General features: G+C 52.4%; 3 protein-coding genes and 1 non-coding gene across 4 annotated transcripts; 1 reads left to right on the plus strand and 3 right to left on the minus strand.

The window, feature by feature from the left end:
* Positions 1 to 830: 830 nt before the first annotated feature.
* NCLIV_063440 (putative zinc finger DHHC domain-containing protein) lies at positions 831 to 4,867 on the minus strand (the record flags this gene model as incomplete). The annotated part of the gene is made up of 4 exons (XM_003885895.1): positions 831 to 912; positions 2,034 to 2,086; positions 3,148 to 3,233; positions 3,433 to 4,867. 4 exons carry the CDS (start codon positions 4,865 to 4,867, stop codon positions 831 to 833), a joined length of 1,656 nt encoding a protein of 551 aa, XP_003885944.1.
* A 1,568-nt stretch (positions 4,868 to 6,435) lies between these two features.
* On the minus strand, positions 6,436 to 8,565 carry NCLIV_063450 (uncharacterized protein; the record flags this gene model as incomplete). Its single annotated transcript, XM_003885896.1, has 1 exon — positions 6,436 to 8,565. One exon carries the CDS (start codon positions 8,563 to 8,565, stop codon positions 6,436 to 6,438), a length of 2,130 nt encoding a protein of 709 aa, XP_003885945.1.
* A 4,771-nt stretch (positions 8,566 to 13,336) lies between these two features.
* Positions 13,337 to 15,231, plus strand: NCLIV_063460 (conserved hypothetical protein; the record flags this gene model as incomplete). Its single annotated transcript, XM_003885897.1, has 3 exons — positions 13,337 to 13,574; positions 13,872 to 14,134; positions 14,623 to 15,231. 3 exons carry the CDS (start codon positions 13,337 to 13,339, stop codon positions 15,229 to 15,231), a joined length of 1,110 nt encoding a protein of 369 aa, XP_003885946.1.
* A 1,001-nt stretch (positions 15,232 to 16,232) lies between these two features.
* NCLIV_t140008 lies at positions 16,233 to 16,303 on the minus strand. Its single transcript has one exon. It is a non-coding gene; the product is annotated as a tRNA-Gly (tRNA).
* Between the last annotated feature and the right edge of the window lie 1,084 nt (positions 16,304 to 17,387).

Raw genomic sequence — 17,387 nt, forward strand, 5'->3', positions numbered from 1 at the left:
ATAGACCGCACATTCGTAAGTGGAGTGCATTAACCGTGGTATGCGCCGGCACTGAAGTCCACCGATGCACCAGTCGTGAGGGTGCGAGAGCGGGCAGAGCTTTCTCGCGGTTATCCACACAGACCACGACAATGGAATCCGTACGCGTCAGAACAGTTGATTAAGGTGTTACGAAAAAAAGAGGACACAACTTCATGTTTTACAATTCACTGTTTTGAGCAATGATAGCAGCCGCGGTGGTTAACGGGCCAGCCAACCTGCTTCACTCACAAATAGGGCTGATTACCCTCACAGCTGCCGGCGAAATACGCCCTTGCCACGCCAGACACTTTTTCAGTTCGACCTTCTTCAAGGGACTACTTCACCAGGCTGCTGACGTATCGGCATGCTACTTTTTACTATGGTTTAATCCGTTGGTGACCCGTATCGGGAACGTTTCCTTGCACAGAACAACTGGTTGCCAACTGGTCCGGTAAGCAGCTGCGAACCGTACTCAACATCTCGGGTTTTGTAGAGATAGAGAACTATTGGGATCACAGCCGAAATCAACGAGTCGCTAGTAAGATCGACGGCCGAGTGCAAGGACCGATGCGACTTTACGAAGTATCAAGAATAGACTAACAGGGGTAATAACCTAGTACCTCCCTTGCCGTAGAGGTGTTTGCATAGCAGATGTGTAGATTTCCTTAAACCGCAAATCGTAGCTTGCAACTAGATAGTGAAGTCAGGAGAGAGCCTCTCGTGCAAATTTAGGCACTGCTAAAATCAGCTGCTGTGTACGATGATCGGCTCCGTTAAGAACATTGTTTTTTTCTGGCTGCAGACACTCCTCAACAACCACAGTCATAGTAGTCATTGTCGAAGACGTTGAACGGTATCTCGTCGCCGTGTTTCCAGGTTAAATGCCAGTCCCTGCAACAAAACCGCATTCATTTACGCAGAAAAACTCGCGTCGTCGATTGTGCGGTAGGGTTTTCTCACGCCTTCGTTTCTGTGCCGCGACGCGCCTACAGCCGAGTACCGTACTCAAAGTTGTCCTTAATGGCTACACCCAAGAGGAGTCAGGTACTCTGGGGGACGGGTGCAGATGAATCTGGCATCCAAGTGCTTTCGAATCTCGCAAAACTGTGCGATTACTCACTTTGCCGGGGGACCTCGTCGATGGAAGAAAAGTTTTGCGTTCTCTATAAGACTCCGGAATCCCTGCCCTGTACTCATGAGGGGGCATAAAGAAGCCAGAATGACTGGAACCTCTTTCTAGAATCCGCTGAAGCGGCACTCAGAGTCAAGAACTGAGGGAACGCGATGCGCGGCATGAAGGTTCCGTTCTATTCCCCCCATTCACAATGCATTGGGGAGATGCGCCAGTGCCGAAGGAAAGGAAATGTGCTCGGCCCGTACCTTGGCTAAAGGGAAAAACATTCTTAGGCAAATGTCGTAGGTACGCGATGCGCCGCCGATGCAGGTGCTCCCTGCAAGCATACATCCACCGATGGGAAGGGGAATAGATCAAATAAGAAGAATACGACTTCTAGTCGAAATCGAACAGCGCAAATTAGCTTTATGCTCAGGTTCGAGGCGATTTTCTCCCGAAGTTTGACACCTCCCGTGACGTGAAAGAAAGTCGTTGCACAGCTGGGCTGCTCAGCACCAGGTACCGGAGACTGCGGCGGCCTGTCGAGACCCCTCAGGCTGGCAGTATACAAGGTGAATCCTATGTACAAATCATCAAATCACCAGCGGCTGCTCTCGTCAGTTGGGTTCGTTGACTGACACTCTTCTTGCAGCTAGCTGTCGTTCGGCTATGGCCACCCAGTAACCCCCTACCACGGTGAAACCATCAGCTGCCACCGAAAATGAAGGCCACACAATGGTGCTCTGGAACCCGGAAGCGCCTCCCCTGCAGCAAGAAAGCTGAATTGTCTTGCAGTAGTATAGAACACGCCCCGTTACAGGGTCAAGAAACGTTTATCGACGCAATCAGCAAGCGTGAGAGACCACTTCGTTTTTACCCGACTTGATGATTCTCTCACCACGTTGTCTGGTTGGAGAGGATCAAGTACGTGTGGTAGGCCAGGAGTCCTGCCTGAAACCCACAGAAGCACGAAAAAGTGCTGTCAAAATCTCAAACCTGTCTGACCAGATTTGGTTGTTCGGAGGCAAAAAGAAGTTCCGATCCCAGAGTGAGCGTCATCAGCCTGTGTTTGGGACGTTTTCCCGCATGTGGCCACCCCGTGAATAGTACATGCTATAGTAACGAGACACGGAGACGTTTCAGTGAGGAGGCAAGGCTACCGTATCGTCCCCTTCTCGCTATGCACAGCCCTGCATTTTCGTGACGCGTCAAAGTCGTGAGTCGGATTGACGTATATCGGTGGCGCTGCGCCCAGTTCATTGTGGCACCGCTTTTATGCCAGACGAAAAACCCCAGGTGAGGTCCTTAGTGGGGAGACAGAAGACAACTTTTACTGTTTTTCGGTAATGTGACCAAGACAATGGTGTCCAAGTTGAGCTGGTTCACGGAAGTTGCACAGCTGGTTTTGTATGATTGCATGCTCCACATTGACAGTTCTGAATTGCACATCCGCACACTTTCCTTCATGTGCAACATGAAAAGATCTTGTTCCTTCTCAACTTGCGCACCAGTCCAATGGCTGTCAGGGTCATCGGCACCCACAAGAGAACTGTGAAGCAGTTACGAATTGCCCAATCGGCTACGCGGAAACGCCTCTGAAAGCCAGTCCAAGCCTAGACGAAGACACAGATCCTGTGCAATAGTGGCGATGACAAAAAGGGGACAGGTGATGCACTCTTGGCGCACAACTCAAGCGACTCCCCACCTGGTCACGCTGTGCTCGATAACGTTTGTGAGTCGTCGACCACGACCGCGGAGGTCACTTCAAGGCGTAGAAGGAACTCCAGTGATCCATTCGAGAGGAACTAGTAAAAGCGGATTCGTCTGAATGTCTTGCTTTTTGGGTGCTATGGGATGGATGCGTAGTTACAACGAACAAACTATTTGAAACTGCCATTCACTCATTCTTCGTAGATCCCGATCCTCGGCAAATCTGGGGTCCTACCAAAGGCTAAATCTGGCCATAACGGGGCCTTTCCGTCCATGCAAAGACGGGGCTTTAGCAGTCTCACCGCTGCCGAATCCCATGTGACAGCAATTGTCTGTGAAAGAAGAAAGAGGTAGAATCTCCAGTGGTTGAACTCTCCGATGCAGCATCCTGCAAGTAATCAGAAGCCATGCTGAAGAGAGGGAATTCGTCATGGTGTCAGTTTGCAGGCAGAAACTGTGCCCCATCATTCAAGGTTTGCCACGGACTGTTCCCATTCTCGCTATGTTACGCAACAAAATAACAGGTAGCCGCTCTAGTAAAGGTGGAGGAATCTCCAGTCTAGGATGGGGCCAGTTCTTCAACTTACCTAGAAAGGCGCAGTGGTGGTCATAAGTGAGAACACAATGATTGCACTCTGCGCAGTGCCGTGTACGGAGTGGCTGGAGTACCCGACAGTAAATGCAAAACGTATAACATCGCCGGTCAAGCACACAAAAGCCTGAGTTAGTGACAATAAGACTGTCTCGAGTTTCCACGCCAGCAGTCGTTTGTTTTTCGGAAACGCTACATCCGAAATCAATGGGATCGTCGTTCCCGTCGACGTTCGTTTCTTTCCAGAGAGCCCCGCTTTCCCAGTGCGCGGCATGCGCCCGTCTCTGGGAATTCGACGAGTCACGTGGTGAGGGGGTCTTCCCTTCACCAACATAGCACGTCGATGAGCACTGGCTTTTATTTCCACACTGATCAGCTGAACACGTGATTGCAGCCATGTCAGTTGAACACGTGATTGCAACCACGTCCGTTGCACACGTGGCTGCCGCCAAGTCTTCATACATCGACACAGCAGAGGTTGCTCTCCTCATTTTGCCACCCTTGTCACACCCTGTTTCGGGAGAAAGCGTATGCTGGGTGCAAACTTCCAGAAAGCTGTGTCCAGTCACATTGCTTTGGTGACCGTCCTTCTCGCTGTCGCTAGTGTGACTGGGTATGAAGGAAATACGATGGATGGAACCGCCCTCTGCGGGTACAGAAACTGGAAACGTCGTTGACAGGCCTTCGGGGTACTCTTCAGGTTTACGGATGTAGCCGGGGTTAATGCCTACCCAGATGTAGAAGGCGATGGCGCAGACGTGTACAGCAACCCATAGTAGACACTCGAATGTCCTACGCTCGGCAAATGCTTGACGACATGACGTATCTTCGATATATAGAAAGGCAACGGAGAAAGTGAGAGTGGAAACATAGAAAAACGCACATATCGTGCTGATGAAGCGTGCCCGCAAGCTCTTCAATGGCCTTGAGATCGTGTAAGTGTGAGGGTCGTGAGTGGAAGTGCCCGGAGGGTGGGATGCATCAGCAATCTGGAAGAGGTCGAGCGAAAAAGGGGCACGCGCAAACGCAGAGGCTTCCTGATGAAACGTAGGTGGTTCTGAAGCTTGCTCTTCAATATCATTTCCTTGAACACAATCCGACAGTGGAGTCTGATCTCCGTCGGCGGCCAGGTGGATGCTGCCGGTGCGTTTCTGCTGTCTTCGGGTACGCGATGGGGGAGATGGATACGCGGGAAAGGTCTGCCAGGAGGAGGGTTCTGCCTGGCGGCAAGTATGGGTGCCCCTCTCTGCTGGACCACTTTTACAGGCACGTTGCTCTCGAGATGTTCTGCAGGTCGAAGGTCGGTCACCACATCCATCTAACCAAATGTTCCTCGGCTCGACGACTAGGGAAGTTTGTTGTGCTCCATCATCGTCCGGTGGAGCTTCCATTCCAGTTCGAGCAGGGTGCGGGGCTGCAGGTGACTTCATGGCGGAAAGCGAAACGGAGTCGCGTCATTGAGCTCCGGGAACGGATGACTGCATTACAGCGTGTAAATCTGATATGGCAGCGAACAGGAATGGCCGCGGAGAGCAGAGAACAGGTTAAGGAACGCCTGATACAGGGCGGAAGTACTTCACATGAAGTGCGGAAAAAGCAGCCCACGGAGGGTCGAAGGCAGATTGACACAGTGACCTTGCGCAGCTGGCGTGGCTCACTGACAATCCATTGAAACCCGTAGACCGAACGGTGTATCAGGCGCTTTTTTTAAGAAGCTCCACTTTTCTAGCCGCGCAAAGCCGACAGGCAGGTTGCTATATCGGTAGATTTTACTGTCTGCGACCTTCCGGAGCGCGCTCTTCGGGAGGTGGCTCGCGGGAGTTCTCCGAGATATTGCGTTTTCATCAAGTATGAAAACCGTAGTGTGTAGGGCATGTAGCAGAACTTGTTTTGTAGTCAGATCCCTCAGTTAATCAGAGTGCTATTTCCTGATCGACCCTGAATTTGCGCTGAAGCATTGATTACGTGGAATAGCTGCAACAGAAAGTGTGCTTTCTGCTTTCTTCTACTCTCCCCTTCCCTCCATTTGTCACTTTTCAAAGTGTCCCAGTGTGCCGTCGCCGAATTCGACGAACTAGCAGCTTGAATACGGCACTAAGCACGACGAAATGTATTGGCGAAAAAGAAGATGCCCCATGAATGAGCGAGGCATATAGCAACGGTAGAACACCCAGATTCGGTGCTGGACAAGAACTGGAACGGTAGTTAGCACCAATAAGTCTCTCGATCGGGGCAGGGGCAGGATTTTGCCATGTTGGTTTTCCTACGTATGTTCACCAGAATTAATTTTTAAGGTGAATGAAAGGGACAAGAGTGGGGCGTGCTCTATGAAAACTGCCTCGCTTTAGAACACCAGCTTATTATCATGTGCTAGAGACATACGGTTACGACCGCTGCCGAGAAGCAAATGCCACCACATCATCTTCCGTACGAAGGCACACGGAAGCGACATAAAACGCCCTCACAAGTCACGATTGGGCAGTTTTCCTCGTATGACAATCACGCGGGGGACCTGCGGTGGCATGGAAGGCTGTCGCTACATTTGGGGGAAGTCGTTAATCTCAACAGCAGTCGATGGAGATGAAATAAATGACAAAATACAAGACGCAACTCTGTTTTCCCGTAATCGGTGCTAAACATCGGAGTCGCTCTCCAGAGTAGCTGATATCTGAAAGAATGTGAAAGCTGTCGCCTGCTGGCTACGGCCATTAAAGAGAGGCCATCAGGTTCATCACCGGGAAAACAGGCAAAAAAGCACTGATACTCATGCAGAACGGAAAGTTCACCTCGACTGGGTGCTCGGCAAGGAGTTCATGGCTTCCAACAGGAGCAACGTCGATTGCCTGTGTTGCAAGCTCCCATAAAACCGACTGTTGGCGAAGAATAGCTTTTCAGTAGAGCGGTCATCGCCGTACAGCCACGACATCGGATGCTTGCGGGGCTTGGACGCACTTACCGGCGTTGCCCGTGGTCCCATTTGTTACTCCGCGGAGAACTGTTAGCAGTGCATCTGGGAGACGATGTTAATTGCAGCTTCAAGAAGCGAGTGAGGAGAGTCGCTTCCCGACTCCGCTTCGTTCCTCAAGATGCCCTCCACAACTGCCTCTGACGGCGCATAAAAGGGAATCACTATATTCTCTCGGTTCATGGTTGAGGCTCCTGATACACAAATTCCGCGTTCCTGTGAGTTTACATCCCCACAAATCTTCCCCTCGTGTTGCTTCCATTCCAGAGCAAGTTCACTCAATTTTTCTGTCACGACATCTTCTCGTTCTGCCGCCCAAATCCGGTACAACATGGCTACAGTCTTTGCCGCGTCAAACCCGCCTAGGAGTTTTGGAGAGAAACTCTTTGTTATTTTCTTCTCCCCAGAACATGTCACTCTCCATAGACCTTTCTGGTTGTCGAAAAAGACTCCCTCACACCCGCTCTCCCAACGAGGAGAACAGAGAGGCTCTCCAGTCCGGTCACATTGCAAGTAACCGAATTTAGTAGACAGCCGAAGTCCAGCTGTTCGACTTCTCCACTCGACAGCGGCTAGTGGGCCAAGGAGAGAGGAAACACAAGGCGACAGAGGGCGCTGGCGACTCCCACGGCGGCCTGTACGTCCTGTCGACATCTCTGTCAACACCCCACCTGGCCGTTGTTTCGTGGGAGGGACTTGTGGGGGCGGACGACTAGAGTCTGTTTGGCCTGTCTCACTAGGATAAGAGGAAAAGGATGGAGCAGAAGCAGGCACGCCAGAAAACCGGCCTGGGAACGAAAGAGGGAAATGCTGCATCTCTGGTATACTGAGAGTTTCGTCCCCATGGCACGCCGAAAAAGGTGTTGAGAAATCCGGGTCAGGCAGTGTCGGAGGCGATCCACACCAGGGAGGCAGAGAAAAGGTTGCCGCGTGACGGTCCGACAGCTGCAGTTCTTCTCCGCTCTTCTTTCCGTGACCCCGAATATATTGAGTCGACCCCCGGTGTCCGGAAACTCGACCATTGTAACTCTCAGCCTTCTTCCTCTCTTTCCGGTGGTCGGTTTCTTGTTTTCGGCATCGTTGCTTTCGGCGCCAGCCCCCGGATGTGTCACGATCCAAAGCAGTAGGAGAAGGCTTTGAAGAGTAAGGAGGGAACGAAGGCAGAACGTGCATGGGCAGAGCCTCGTCGGCGAGAGAGGGACAACAGTTCGCCTGCGCTGCTGCTCTGATAGGCAGAGGGAGACGTGGACAGGTGCTTCCCGTGGAAGACCAGAAAGATCGTAAAAGGTGCTGAGATTCCTCACTGTGAGAGCAAGCTTGATACGAAGACGTCACGCTATTCGTACCTGCCACTGGTTCAAAATTAGACTGACGGTACGCGTCACCAAAAACGGGGACCGAAGAGGAACACTCTGGCAGACACGGTACCGGCGAAGAATTGCAGCATGAGGAGGAACAGAGGGAACTCACTTGGTTAGGAGAGTAAAGAGGGTGAAAGTTGGCGTAAGGGAGAGACTGGGAGAGCCACTGGGGAACCCATGCTAGACAAGCGCCTTCCTGCTCTAGATATGGATAGTTTCTCACTCCGAGAGATGCAGGGACTACAACTTCCGCTGTCTCGTGAGTATCGCATACGGGAGTATTCATTCTGTTGAGGGACGTCTGGTGCCCGACACCGTACTCGTCACGGTGACTGTCCCCAAATGAAACTGTCTGCATTGTCGCAGCGACGGAGGAATTTCCCGTTGCTGTATAGTTCGTGATTTCTGTCGGCTGCACTGGCGCGTGCCAGTCCACTTCGGCATCGTTCTCTTCTCTGCTCCTTCTCTGGTGCTGTCCTGTGGATTGCGCACACACGCTTTCTCCCGCCTTGGCCCTTAATATCTCTTCTTGGAGGCTAAGGAACAGAGGGCCTCCGGGCGCAGAACGGTTCTCCTCTTCAGTGACCTTCATTCCGTGCGGCTTATCGACTCTGTGGGATTGATCCCTGAAGGGACAGCTTTGGAGGTTACTGCTAGAATGTGGTCTGTTCTCGTGACGGGCCACGGCTGACAAGGGGACGGAGGACGGAAGTCGCTCTGGGATATCTCCTAGAGAAAACACGGGTACGGTATGCACAAGGGGGGGCATCATTCCCAACTGCTGTTGCCAGTCGACATCCATGCTTGGTATGTCACAGAGGCGCTCTGTGTGCGTTACCGTCCTGTTTATTGCAGGTCGCAGCGCTACGGGCTGACAAAGAAGACCCGGAAGAAGAAACCAGAGCTGGATAATGGAGAGAGGCAGCGGGAGAAAAACTATGGAAGCGAGCTAGAGGCACAGGACGCAGCTGCTGAAGGTGAAGAGAATGGCCGAGGCAAACAAGCACGCAAAACGGCGTAAAGAGAGACACCTAGTGGAGGCTAGGCAGATACGCCCCACGCAGGAGCGAAAGCCGGAGATGATGAAGTTGTAGAAAGGCAAAGGGACTGGGGAAGACCGGAAAGCAGTACTCGCTGGAGAATTGGGGCTAAGCGAGAAAGTGCAGGAGGCGAAGGAGTTGACCGGCTCGCAGGTTCCCGGTGGACTTCCACAGATTGGAAACACTTCCACAGAGGGATGCGATGCTTCCACCTTTTCCGTTCCTGTAGTATCGCTGATGCTGTGTTGCTGTCCCACCTCATAGAATGCGACAGAGGGGGGCACAGCATTAAAGCCCATCGATTATCTGAAAGGAAATTGAAGAACAGAGACAGTGACGGGAAAGAACATCGAGGAACCACGATACTACAAGACGGAAGTCGAGAGCCACACGGCCCAATGCCAGTTTGTCCTGAGCTGTTTGACCATCGCTGGACCAGAGCGCCTTGCGATTCCTCGATACTGTCTTCCTTTCTGTAGTCCTGTAAGCCACGTTGCTTTGATCCTAATCAACCTCTCTTCTTGTCTCGAGGCTGGGCTCTTCGTATTCTTTGGTGCTTCCGTCGCTACGTGCTCTCCTGTTTCCTTTCCTCTCCGTGGACCCCTGAGAGTTCGGCGCATGTACGAATCGTTTTCTTCCTACATAACCAGTTCTGCTCCTCTGCATCTACACCTCTCACCCGATGGTTTCAACAACACCTGGCTTCTCTCACCATCTTTCCGTCCTGTGCCACCGCTACTGGGACATGTTTCCTCTTTGTCGTCGGGCTTTTACTCGAAAAGAGGCAGAGAAGATGCGGACACGTAAGACCCGCTCGGATTAACCACTTCGATTTGCACGGTTTTCTTCTCTGTGCTCCTCACGCGAGGCAGAAAAAGCGCACTCTTTACGTGTTTTCGTTCCGCGTCTCTCCCCCTCCGTTCTGTGGTACACTTTTTCAGACTATGACCAGCCCCTAGTTCTGTCCTTCCCAGAAGACGCTCTTCACGTAGGTCCTCGCACAGATTGATCACAATTCCTGCTTCGGTTCTTGCTACTTCTCGCTTCCACTTGCTGCCATCGCATGGAACGAATAAATATGTGGAACGGGTGACAGCCCAACAACGGAGGAAGAAGCTCTTTCTTTCCACAGAGGCTGTAGTCCATTTCGAACTCCTATTCGTGGCAAAGACCAGTCCTCGGGAGATTGAAAAGCGCCGGAGAGAACCACGGGATGTTCATCCAAGTATTCCATTCGCGGTAACTCTCCGTCTCTTCACGTTCCAAGGTACACATAAGTACCGGTACACGACAAACCGACATTAGTGTTTAGCAACCGCTATCAGGCTGAAAATCGAGATAGAACAAAGTGACAGGAAGACTGATTCAATTGAGTTACGATCCAGAACGTGATGCCCCAACACTGCGTATTTGTAAAAGATGCCGCCCGGCATCCGCGGGCTGATAGCTTGCTGGATCCGGCAGGGTAGAAAAGGCGGCGTGTGAAGACCAATCAATGAGCAACACAAAGGAAGAAAAAATGACCTATGTCAGCATGTGCAAGCGGAGAAATGTAGATCATGCGTCGAATTAACTGCGTGAGAAACATTCCACGGACGGTCGCGCAACTGGTCGCTCGTCTAGCTTCACACGCTTGCGTGTGGCGCGCTGGATGGAGGTTGCAACCTCGACGTCTTGGGATACGAATGGCAGCAAAAAATCGCAGGTCGAGTCATCATATGTCACGAGAAGGCCGCATGACAACTGTAGCAGAACTTCAGGCGTCGCTGCCATTCGTCTTAGATGCAGGGAGTGGGAAGGCTCGTCGGCGTGATTGGAAGCCCGGAGCTGTGTTCGGCGAGATTAGCCGCTGGGCGTTTTGGTTTACACAGGACGTCCGTAGTCGCAGGGTGAATCTGCTGCAAATTGGAGCGGTGTCGACATTTACCGGCACCTAGCAATGACACCTGGAGACCCGAGACTGCCACCGTCGCGCATCACTCAGTTTCTGTGTTACTAGCCAAGGACCGCCGCGACCAATGCACGCGCTCATGATGTAAGCTCACGATTCCGCCGAGAGACTGCGCTGAAGTGTAGGAGAGCTGGTGACCCTAATACGGCCAAGACGGACCACACAGGCAGAACTGATCCGCCTGTGCTGCAGAGTTTGCATGGCGCCATTAAGCGGCGTGGACGCACACAGCCGCAACACTGCACGGTGAGCGACTCATGAACGCTGGTTTCATCCCGATTTTTGGAGTCCTGATAGTGCAAATGCAACGCTCGGCTCTGGTGTACTGTTGGGTGCTTTATGAAGCTTACCAGCGGAGTGTGCGTCAGCGTCGACGCGTCTCTCGGTTTTTTCCAGCAAAATGCATGTAAAGTGTGCAGCGCTGGCTGCATCTATTTAAGAAAGGGAAACAACATGTTGACAATTTCACAAACGCTAGTACGCTACAAGGGTGCCTTTGTTCTGCCGGAAGACGACGCCTCTGGGGAACAAGTGAAGCCTTCTTCGGGTGTAAGTGCCCATGGTGCAGAAAGCAGTATGCGGCTCAACGAGAAAGGATGCGTTTTTTGCATCGGTCGGACGGCAGCCTGGCCATCCAGTGGAACTGCGCAGTGGCATTTGGACACTATACACACGGGCCAAGAGTAAAGCGGGGCATTATCTACAGCGGAGCACTCGTGCTCGGTGCAAATCCACATTCCCCGGGGTATGACTGTCGGTATGACTATCGCATTGAACTACTCAGCATCCAGGGAGCAGTATAAAACTCATTTTAGCAGCCTTCCTGAATGTCGGATGTTACGATGGCTGCTCCTCCCTAAAGGGCTAGGTGTGAATCCAAAATAAAATCATCGCTTGGAATCTTGCTAGGCAATAGACTAGGGAAAAAGCAGCTTGTCTGTCTCCCGATGGTTCACGCTCGCTCACGATTCAGGGCACACTGTGTTAGAAAACGATTCAGACGCTGGAAACAGCAAAAAGGAATACCGCAAGCAAGTGTGGCCTCTCTGGAAATGTAGAAATCGGAGTTGATCAAACTTGCAGCGGCGATGTTCCAAAGGAACGACTTCCCAAAGACAACTAGATTTTGCTCAGGTAAGGAAACACGGAATACAACAAACTCGGGCCTAAAGTGAAACTGAAATACAGGCTACGGCCGGTCGCCTCGAAAGGCGACTGTGAAGTTCTAACACACGGAGTCAGGTGTCGTATCAAGAGAAGAGGCTATTCAGCCACATATGCTCACACAGAGGCATATTGCATCGCTAATTTTGTTCACACTTCATACACGACATATATATATATATATATATATATGTACATAGCCCGACTAAGTATGCAATGTCTCCTGTGCCCTGAGAGACGACGCCCTGCCGGCCTGCTCGATGGTTTGCATGCGCCAGTGAGAACCTTGTCTTGAGTCCTTCTCTTACGACACAAATCGTGTCCACTTCAGTTCCCCTGTTTTCCGATTCGCCTCGAGGAGTTTCTCTGGTCAAACCGTCCATCGTTGAAAAATGGAGACGGTCTTTGTTCGACAGCATCCTCTTTCGCTGCAGGCACACTGCGCATGTCGGAGGCGGATACTTTCCGGTTTCCTCCATGCCAGTGTTTGACCGTCTCCTTACCTGTGAATTTGCTTCCTGTTACTTCTGTTTACAGTAAAGCATGTAAGATCAGCTCGAAGAACACTTCCACATGCATCTCTAAGGTATGACCAGCCGTTTCCCTCGTCTGCGAACAGGTTTTGAACGCATGCGCACTACTGTTCTGGAGTCGCCTTTCTACTCTCGCTGACCTTCAGTGCAATTGCTCTTCCAAAGCGAGGGACTCCCATACGACTCGTTTTCCGCGACTTCTAGTTCTCTCTGCAGTCTTCCCTTCCGTCTCCAGGACTACTTTCTCCCCATTTCTATGCCCGTGACACGAACGTGGCTGCCGTCGCCTCGGCCCTGATGCGCCTACACCCGCATAGGGGATGGCCCCAAACACCCTTTCCTTCCGAGGTAGTCAGGGGATGGTCTTCTCTTTTTCCAGTCTGTCCGTTCTTCTTCTTGCGCGTGACTCCCAGCCTCCTTTCTGTTTCCTCTCTCGGCGTTCCGTCTGTTTATCTCGAAACGCGACTTGAACGCGACTTGAACCCGCTGAGCTCAATTGGTTGCTTTCTCTTCTTCTCTTCCCTCTCTACTTTTTTCTCATGCCTCTCGCTTCCTCTTCTTTGCGAAGGAAGACAATCTCTTCCCTGTTCCCCGAGACAACGCACTCAAACATGATCCGATCTGCGCTCTCCTGTTGTTGACGCTCTACCTTCCTCTTTTCCTTGCCCGTCTTCCTGATCCGGTTCGCGTTCTTCCTCCTCTTCTCGGCACTTTTTGCACTCTGCAGGCCTTCGCGCCGCGGGTTCGTTCTTTTCTGCTTTCTCCATCTCGCCGGGGGTTCGCCTCTTGAACAGGTTCCCCTCCAGAGACTCCGAGAGAGTCGGCTGAAAGCTCCAGCGGAAGTCTCTGGAAAGAAGCATCCTGCCGTGTCAGCGAACGAGAACCATGAGGGAAGAGCGCAACGGGGCTGCGATGAGGCCGCGAGGGCGTCTGCACTCCTCAGAAGGAGGAAAGGATGGAGAAGAAGGCAAAGCAGAGAAAGAGGGGTTTAAAGGGAAAGGAGAGGGAAACGGCGTCGTGGTTCTCCCCTCGATGGCCGAAACCGTCCAACGACTTCTTGCGGAGGCGGGCATCGAAAAACGCGACGATCGGGTGGTCCATCTTCTCATCGACCTTCTTCAAAGTGAGGCTGTCACGCATCCCCGCTCTTTTCTGTGTTCTCAGGATTGACTGTCTCTCAGCAAGTGCCGCGCACATTGGGGACGTGTGTCCCGGAGCAGCACTCCATCATTTCTTCCCACTGTTTCCCTTTTTGCTTCGGAAAATTTTCGTCTTTCTCGGGAGAAGATACCGTTCAGGAGGGCGACACCAGAGACGGTTGCCGCGCCAGCCCCAGGCGTTTCCTTGGATCTCCCTTCTTTCTCGCCTCTCGGAGATTTTCTCCACAGCTACGACTCCGTGTGTGTCCTTTCCCCATCAGGAGAGACTCTTTCGCTCTTAGCCGACGCAGCAGAGATTGTGGACTACCGCCACACGGCACGAGTCGGCGCTCTGGCCTCTGTGGAGAAACCCGAGAGCGACGAAAGCATAGCGGGAGCGCTTCCGGCGCAAGGCGACGAAAAACCGCGACCTGCGCGACGCCCGGCCGGTCCTCCCTCGTCGATGTGCATTGAAGAAGAAGACGCAAATGCAGCGGTGCAAGAATACACGCAGAGATATGTCGTCCAGCCGAGCGTCGTTTTGGTAGGTCGTGCGGGCTGAGGTTTATCATTCGCTTTCCCTCGCTCCTTCCTGTCTCGCTCCTTCCCCTATCGCTCCTTTCTCTCTCGCTCCTTCCTCTCCCGCTCCTTCCTCTCTCGCTCCTTCCTCTCCCGCTCCTTCCTCTCTCGCTCATTCCTCTCTCGCCCCTTGTCCCTGTCGTCTCCGTTCAGTTCTCCGCTGTTGACTGTGTCTTCCTAACCTTTGATTCGACCGGTCATTTTGTACGAGGCGGATACCCACGAGCGCACGAGTGCTTTCCCCCCTTTTTTGTGCCGCTGTTAAGGCCTCGCCGATCGTGTCGCTCCACAAACCGGAGTGTCTCTTTCTGCGGGCGTACAGCTTTTGCTCTTCTCCGCTGCGTCTCTGCACACGCTGTTCCTCGCCTTCACTCTCTGTGTTTCGGCCCCTCTCAGTCTGCAGTGCGCATGCAGCTTTGCCCTCGGGTCTTCTTCGGTTGTCCTGGTCTGTAGGATAGTGCCCGGCTCTGCAGTCTGAGCAACAGTTTGGCGTGTGGACAGTCGACAGCGGCTGAGCTGATTCTCCATCGCGCTACACCGACGGGAAGCATGCAGAATACCTCGCCGTTGCTTGGAGAGCCTTTCGTTCTTCGCCCCGTCGACAGTTCGTCCACCAGCGGAGTGCCGACCTCTTCAGGTCTGTCTGGGTCGTCGTTTGTCGGAGGCTCTTCGCGCGGCTCTACTAGTCGCACTGCCTCGTCTCTAGGAACGCATGCAATCCTCACCACGGCGACAAACAAGCATATCCTGGGAACCACGCCGCAGGGCTTGGCGCCTTACCTCCCTGAAGACGTTAACATCAACACGCTCATGCCGTCTTGGTCCCTCCGCTCGACCGCTGCCAGTCTCGGCAAACTGCATGCAGAGGGCGGAGCGCGGGAGCGAGCGACCGCCTCGGTGGCGCAGGCAGAGAACCGGAACAGGCACCGAGAGGAAGGCGCCGAGACGGCAGGAGAGGAAACCGTAACAGACGAGCGCCACGTAGACGGCGGGGCGTGGCCCTCAGGACAAGCTGGAGACGTCGCAGCCGATATATTCTTTCAAAAGGAACACCTCTTTTAAACATCTCGCCGTGCTAATTGAAACATCTGTCAATGGAGAATCAAGCATATATGCATATATGTATATATATATATATATATGCTTTCCTGCACATCTAATTGTGGGAACCCCCTTTATTCATGTATATATACATATATATAAATATATATGTATATATACATACCCATAAACTATATGCATATAGACGTACATATGTCTTTGCAAGTGCGGAGCTGCGTACCTATATGGATGTATTGATAGGTGCATGCGCACGTGTCGACTCCTAGGATTTATGATGTACAGGAATATGTTTACCAGCTCGGACACGTCTTCACGCGAAAAGACAGCGGCACGAGAGATGCGGACTGCCGCCTTTTGTCACTGGAGCTGCGAGCTTGGCTAATCCAGCCTGTTGCTCAGTTTGGTTTTTCTCTGACGAGGCCGCCTCTCTTTCTGTTACCGCTGCTCCGGCCTTCCTGAGACGGTTCTGCTACGCTTAGCGAACTACGCGCGACAGCGAGGTCTAAATGCTTTGTGTGACTGACAGTTGGAAACAAAGTTATACGCGTCCGCAAGGAATAGTCCGAGCGTTTTTGTTCGTACACCCGGCGTCAGGAACTCTTCCGGGGCGGGGCGCCTCTCTGCGGCTGAACGTTCCGCTGACAGTTGGACGGTCGCGCGCTCGATACCGATCCGGCAATAAACCGTGAATCCGCATGTGCTTTTTCACTTGCTGCGTGCTCAAAATAACGCGTAAACGCATGCGTAAGGGACAGGAAGACAGACAGCACGTCACGGATGGAGAAATAGCCTGGAAGTCCACAGAGCTGCATCTGCAGCCGGTACGCTTTTTTGACATCGACGAGCCGATGGGGTGAGAATGCCCCCCCCGTGTGCGGCACCGCAAGTTGCGATACATCCTGGCTCGGTTTCCCCTCGAGTATGTCAGCAAAAGAAGTACAGGTTGCATGAGTTGCCGAGAACAACCGGTGCAATCCGAGCAGAATTTCCTTGAAAGTGCGTGCGTCAGCCGGGACTCGAACCCGGGTCGCAACCTTGGGAGGGTTGCATCCTACCCCTGGACTACTGACGCTGCCACCTATCCCTTTTCTTCAATCTACTCTTTCGCATCGCTCTATCGGTGCTTCTGATTTTCAGGCCCAGCGTGAAGTGTGCGGGTGCTTCGCTGCTCTGTAGCGGTAGAAGGCTCTGCGTATCTCCAAGTTCCAGTTGACACGAGTTCACACACTAGAGCAGATACCCCCGCTGCTTGCGGGAAAGTCCACGGTGAAGAAAAAGACTCTGCACAAGTTGTTTGCGAACTGGACTGGCTTCCGCTCAAGTCGGTTGCATCCGTTCAAGCACAGAAAACGCAATGTAGACTGCTGGTCTCTCTATGTGTGCAGTTTTGCTGTTTACGGCATGCCTGCAGATCCTGACAGCCAAACATCGAGTGGAATGGCCACGGCCATGATTGTTTTTCCTCGTTCTGCGTCGAGGTTTCTCGACTCTCTAGATTTATGTATTGGACGCAGACGGTCCTTCAAAGGCAAGACCACCGTTGCGGTTTGAACCACTCTATTTCTCCCAGTCGATGGACGCGGACGAGGAGGAAATGACGTCAACAGGAAAGCTGTGGACCTCCTGGTAGACGCCTCTTTCTCCATGCGTGTAAAGACAAACGCGTTTGTTTCGAGAGAAACGCGGTGGAGGGACAGCAAACGGAAAAGTGTGGAGCGGCTAGTCGGGATTCAACTTGGAAGCTGGAAAAAAGAGGTAAAGCGACTTTCCGTCCGTTTTTGGCGTCGAGTCCTATGCTCAGCACGCCTTCCTGGACCCATCCCAACGTGCTCCTGTACATCCGTAGTGGTTTAAAAGATTCCTCCAGCTGCCAAACTCTTTTTACAGAGGCCGAGCAACTGGCTGTGCCCACAAATATACGTGGAGATGTGTATTTGGATGCATGCTTGTGGAAAAGAACCCACATGATTTTGCACATACGTGCATGTGCACCTTTGCAACACGGGTGCACGGGCACGTGCTTACCTCAAGCTACACGTATTATATATTTTAAACCAAGTGTTCTTTTGTGTTTTTGCGTGGGTACGTGTCTCCTTTTCTGTTCTTCGCTGAGAGACGAAAGCTGTTTTGGTTTGAATGGGGGAGATCTTCCCTAA

The sequence above is a fragment of the Neospora caninum genome, chromosome XII, assembly GCF_000208865.1.
Source record: "Neospora caninum Liverpool complete genome, chromosome XII".
NCBI classification, from domain to species: Eukaryota; Apicomplexa; class Conoidasida; order Eucoccidiorida; family Sarcocystidae; genus Neospora; species Neospora caninum.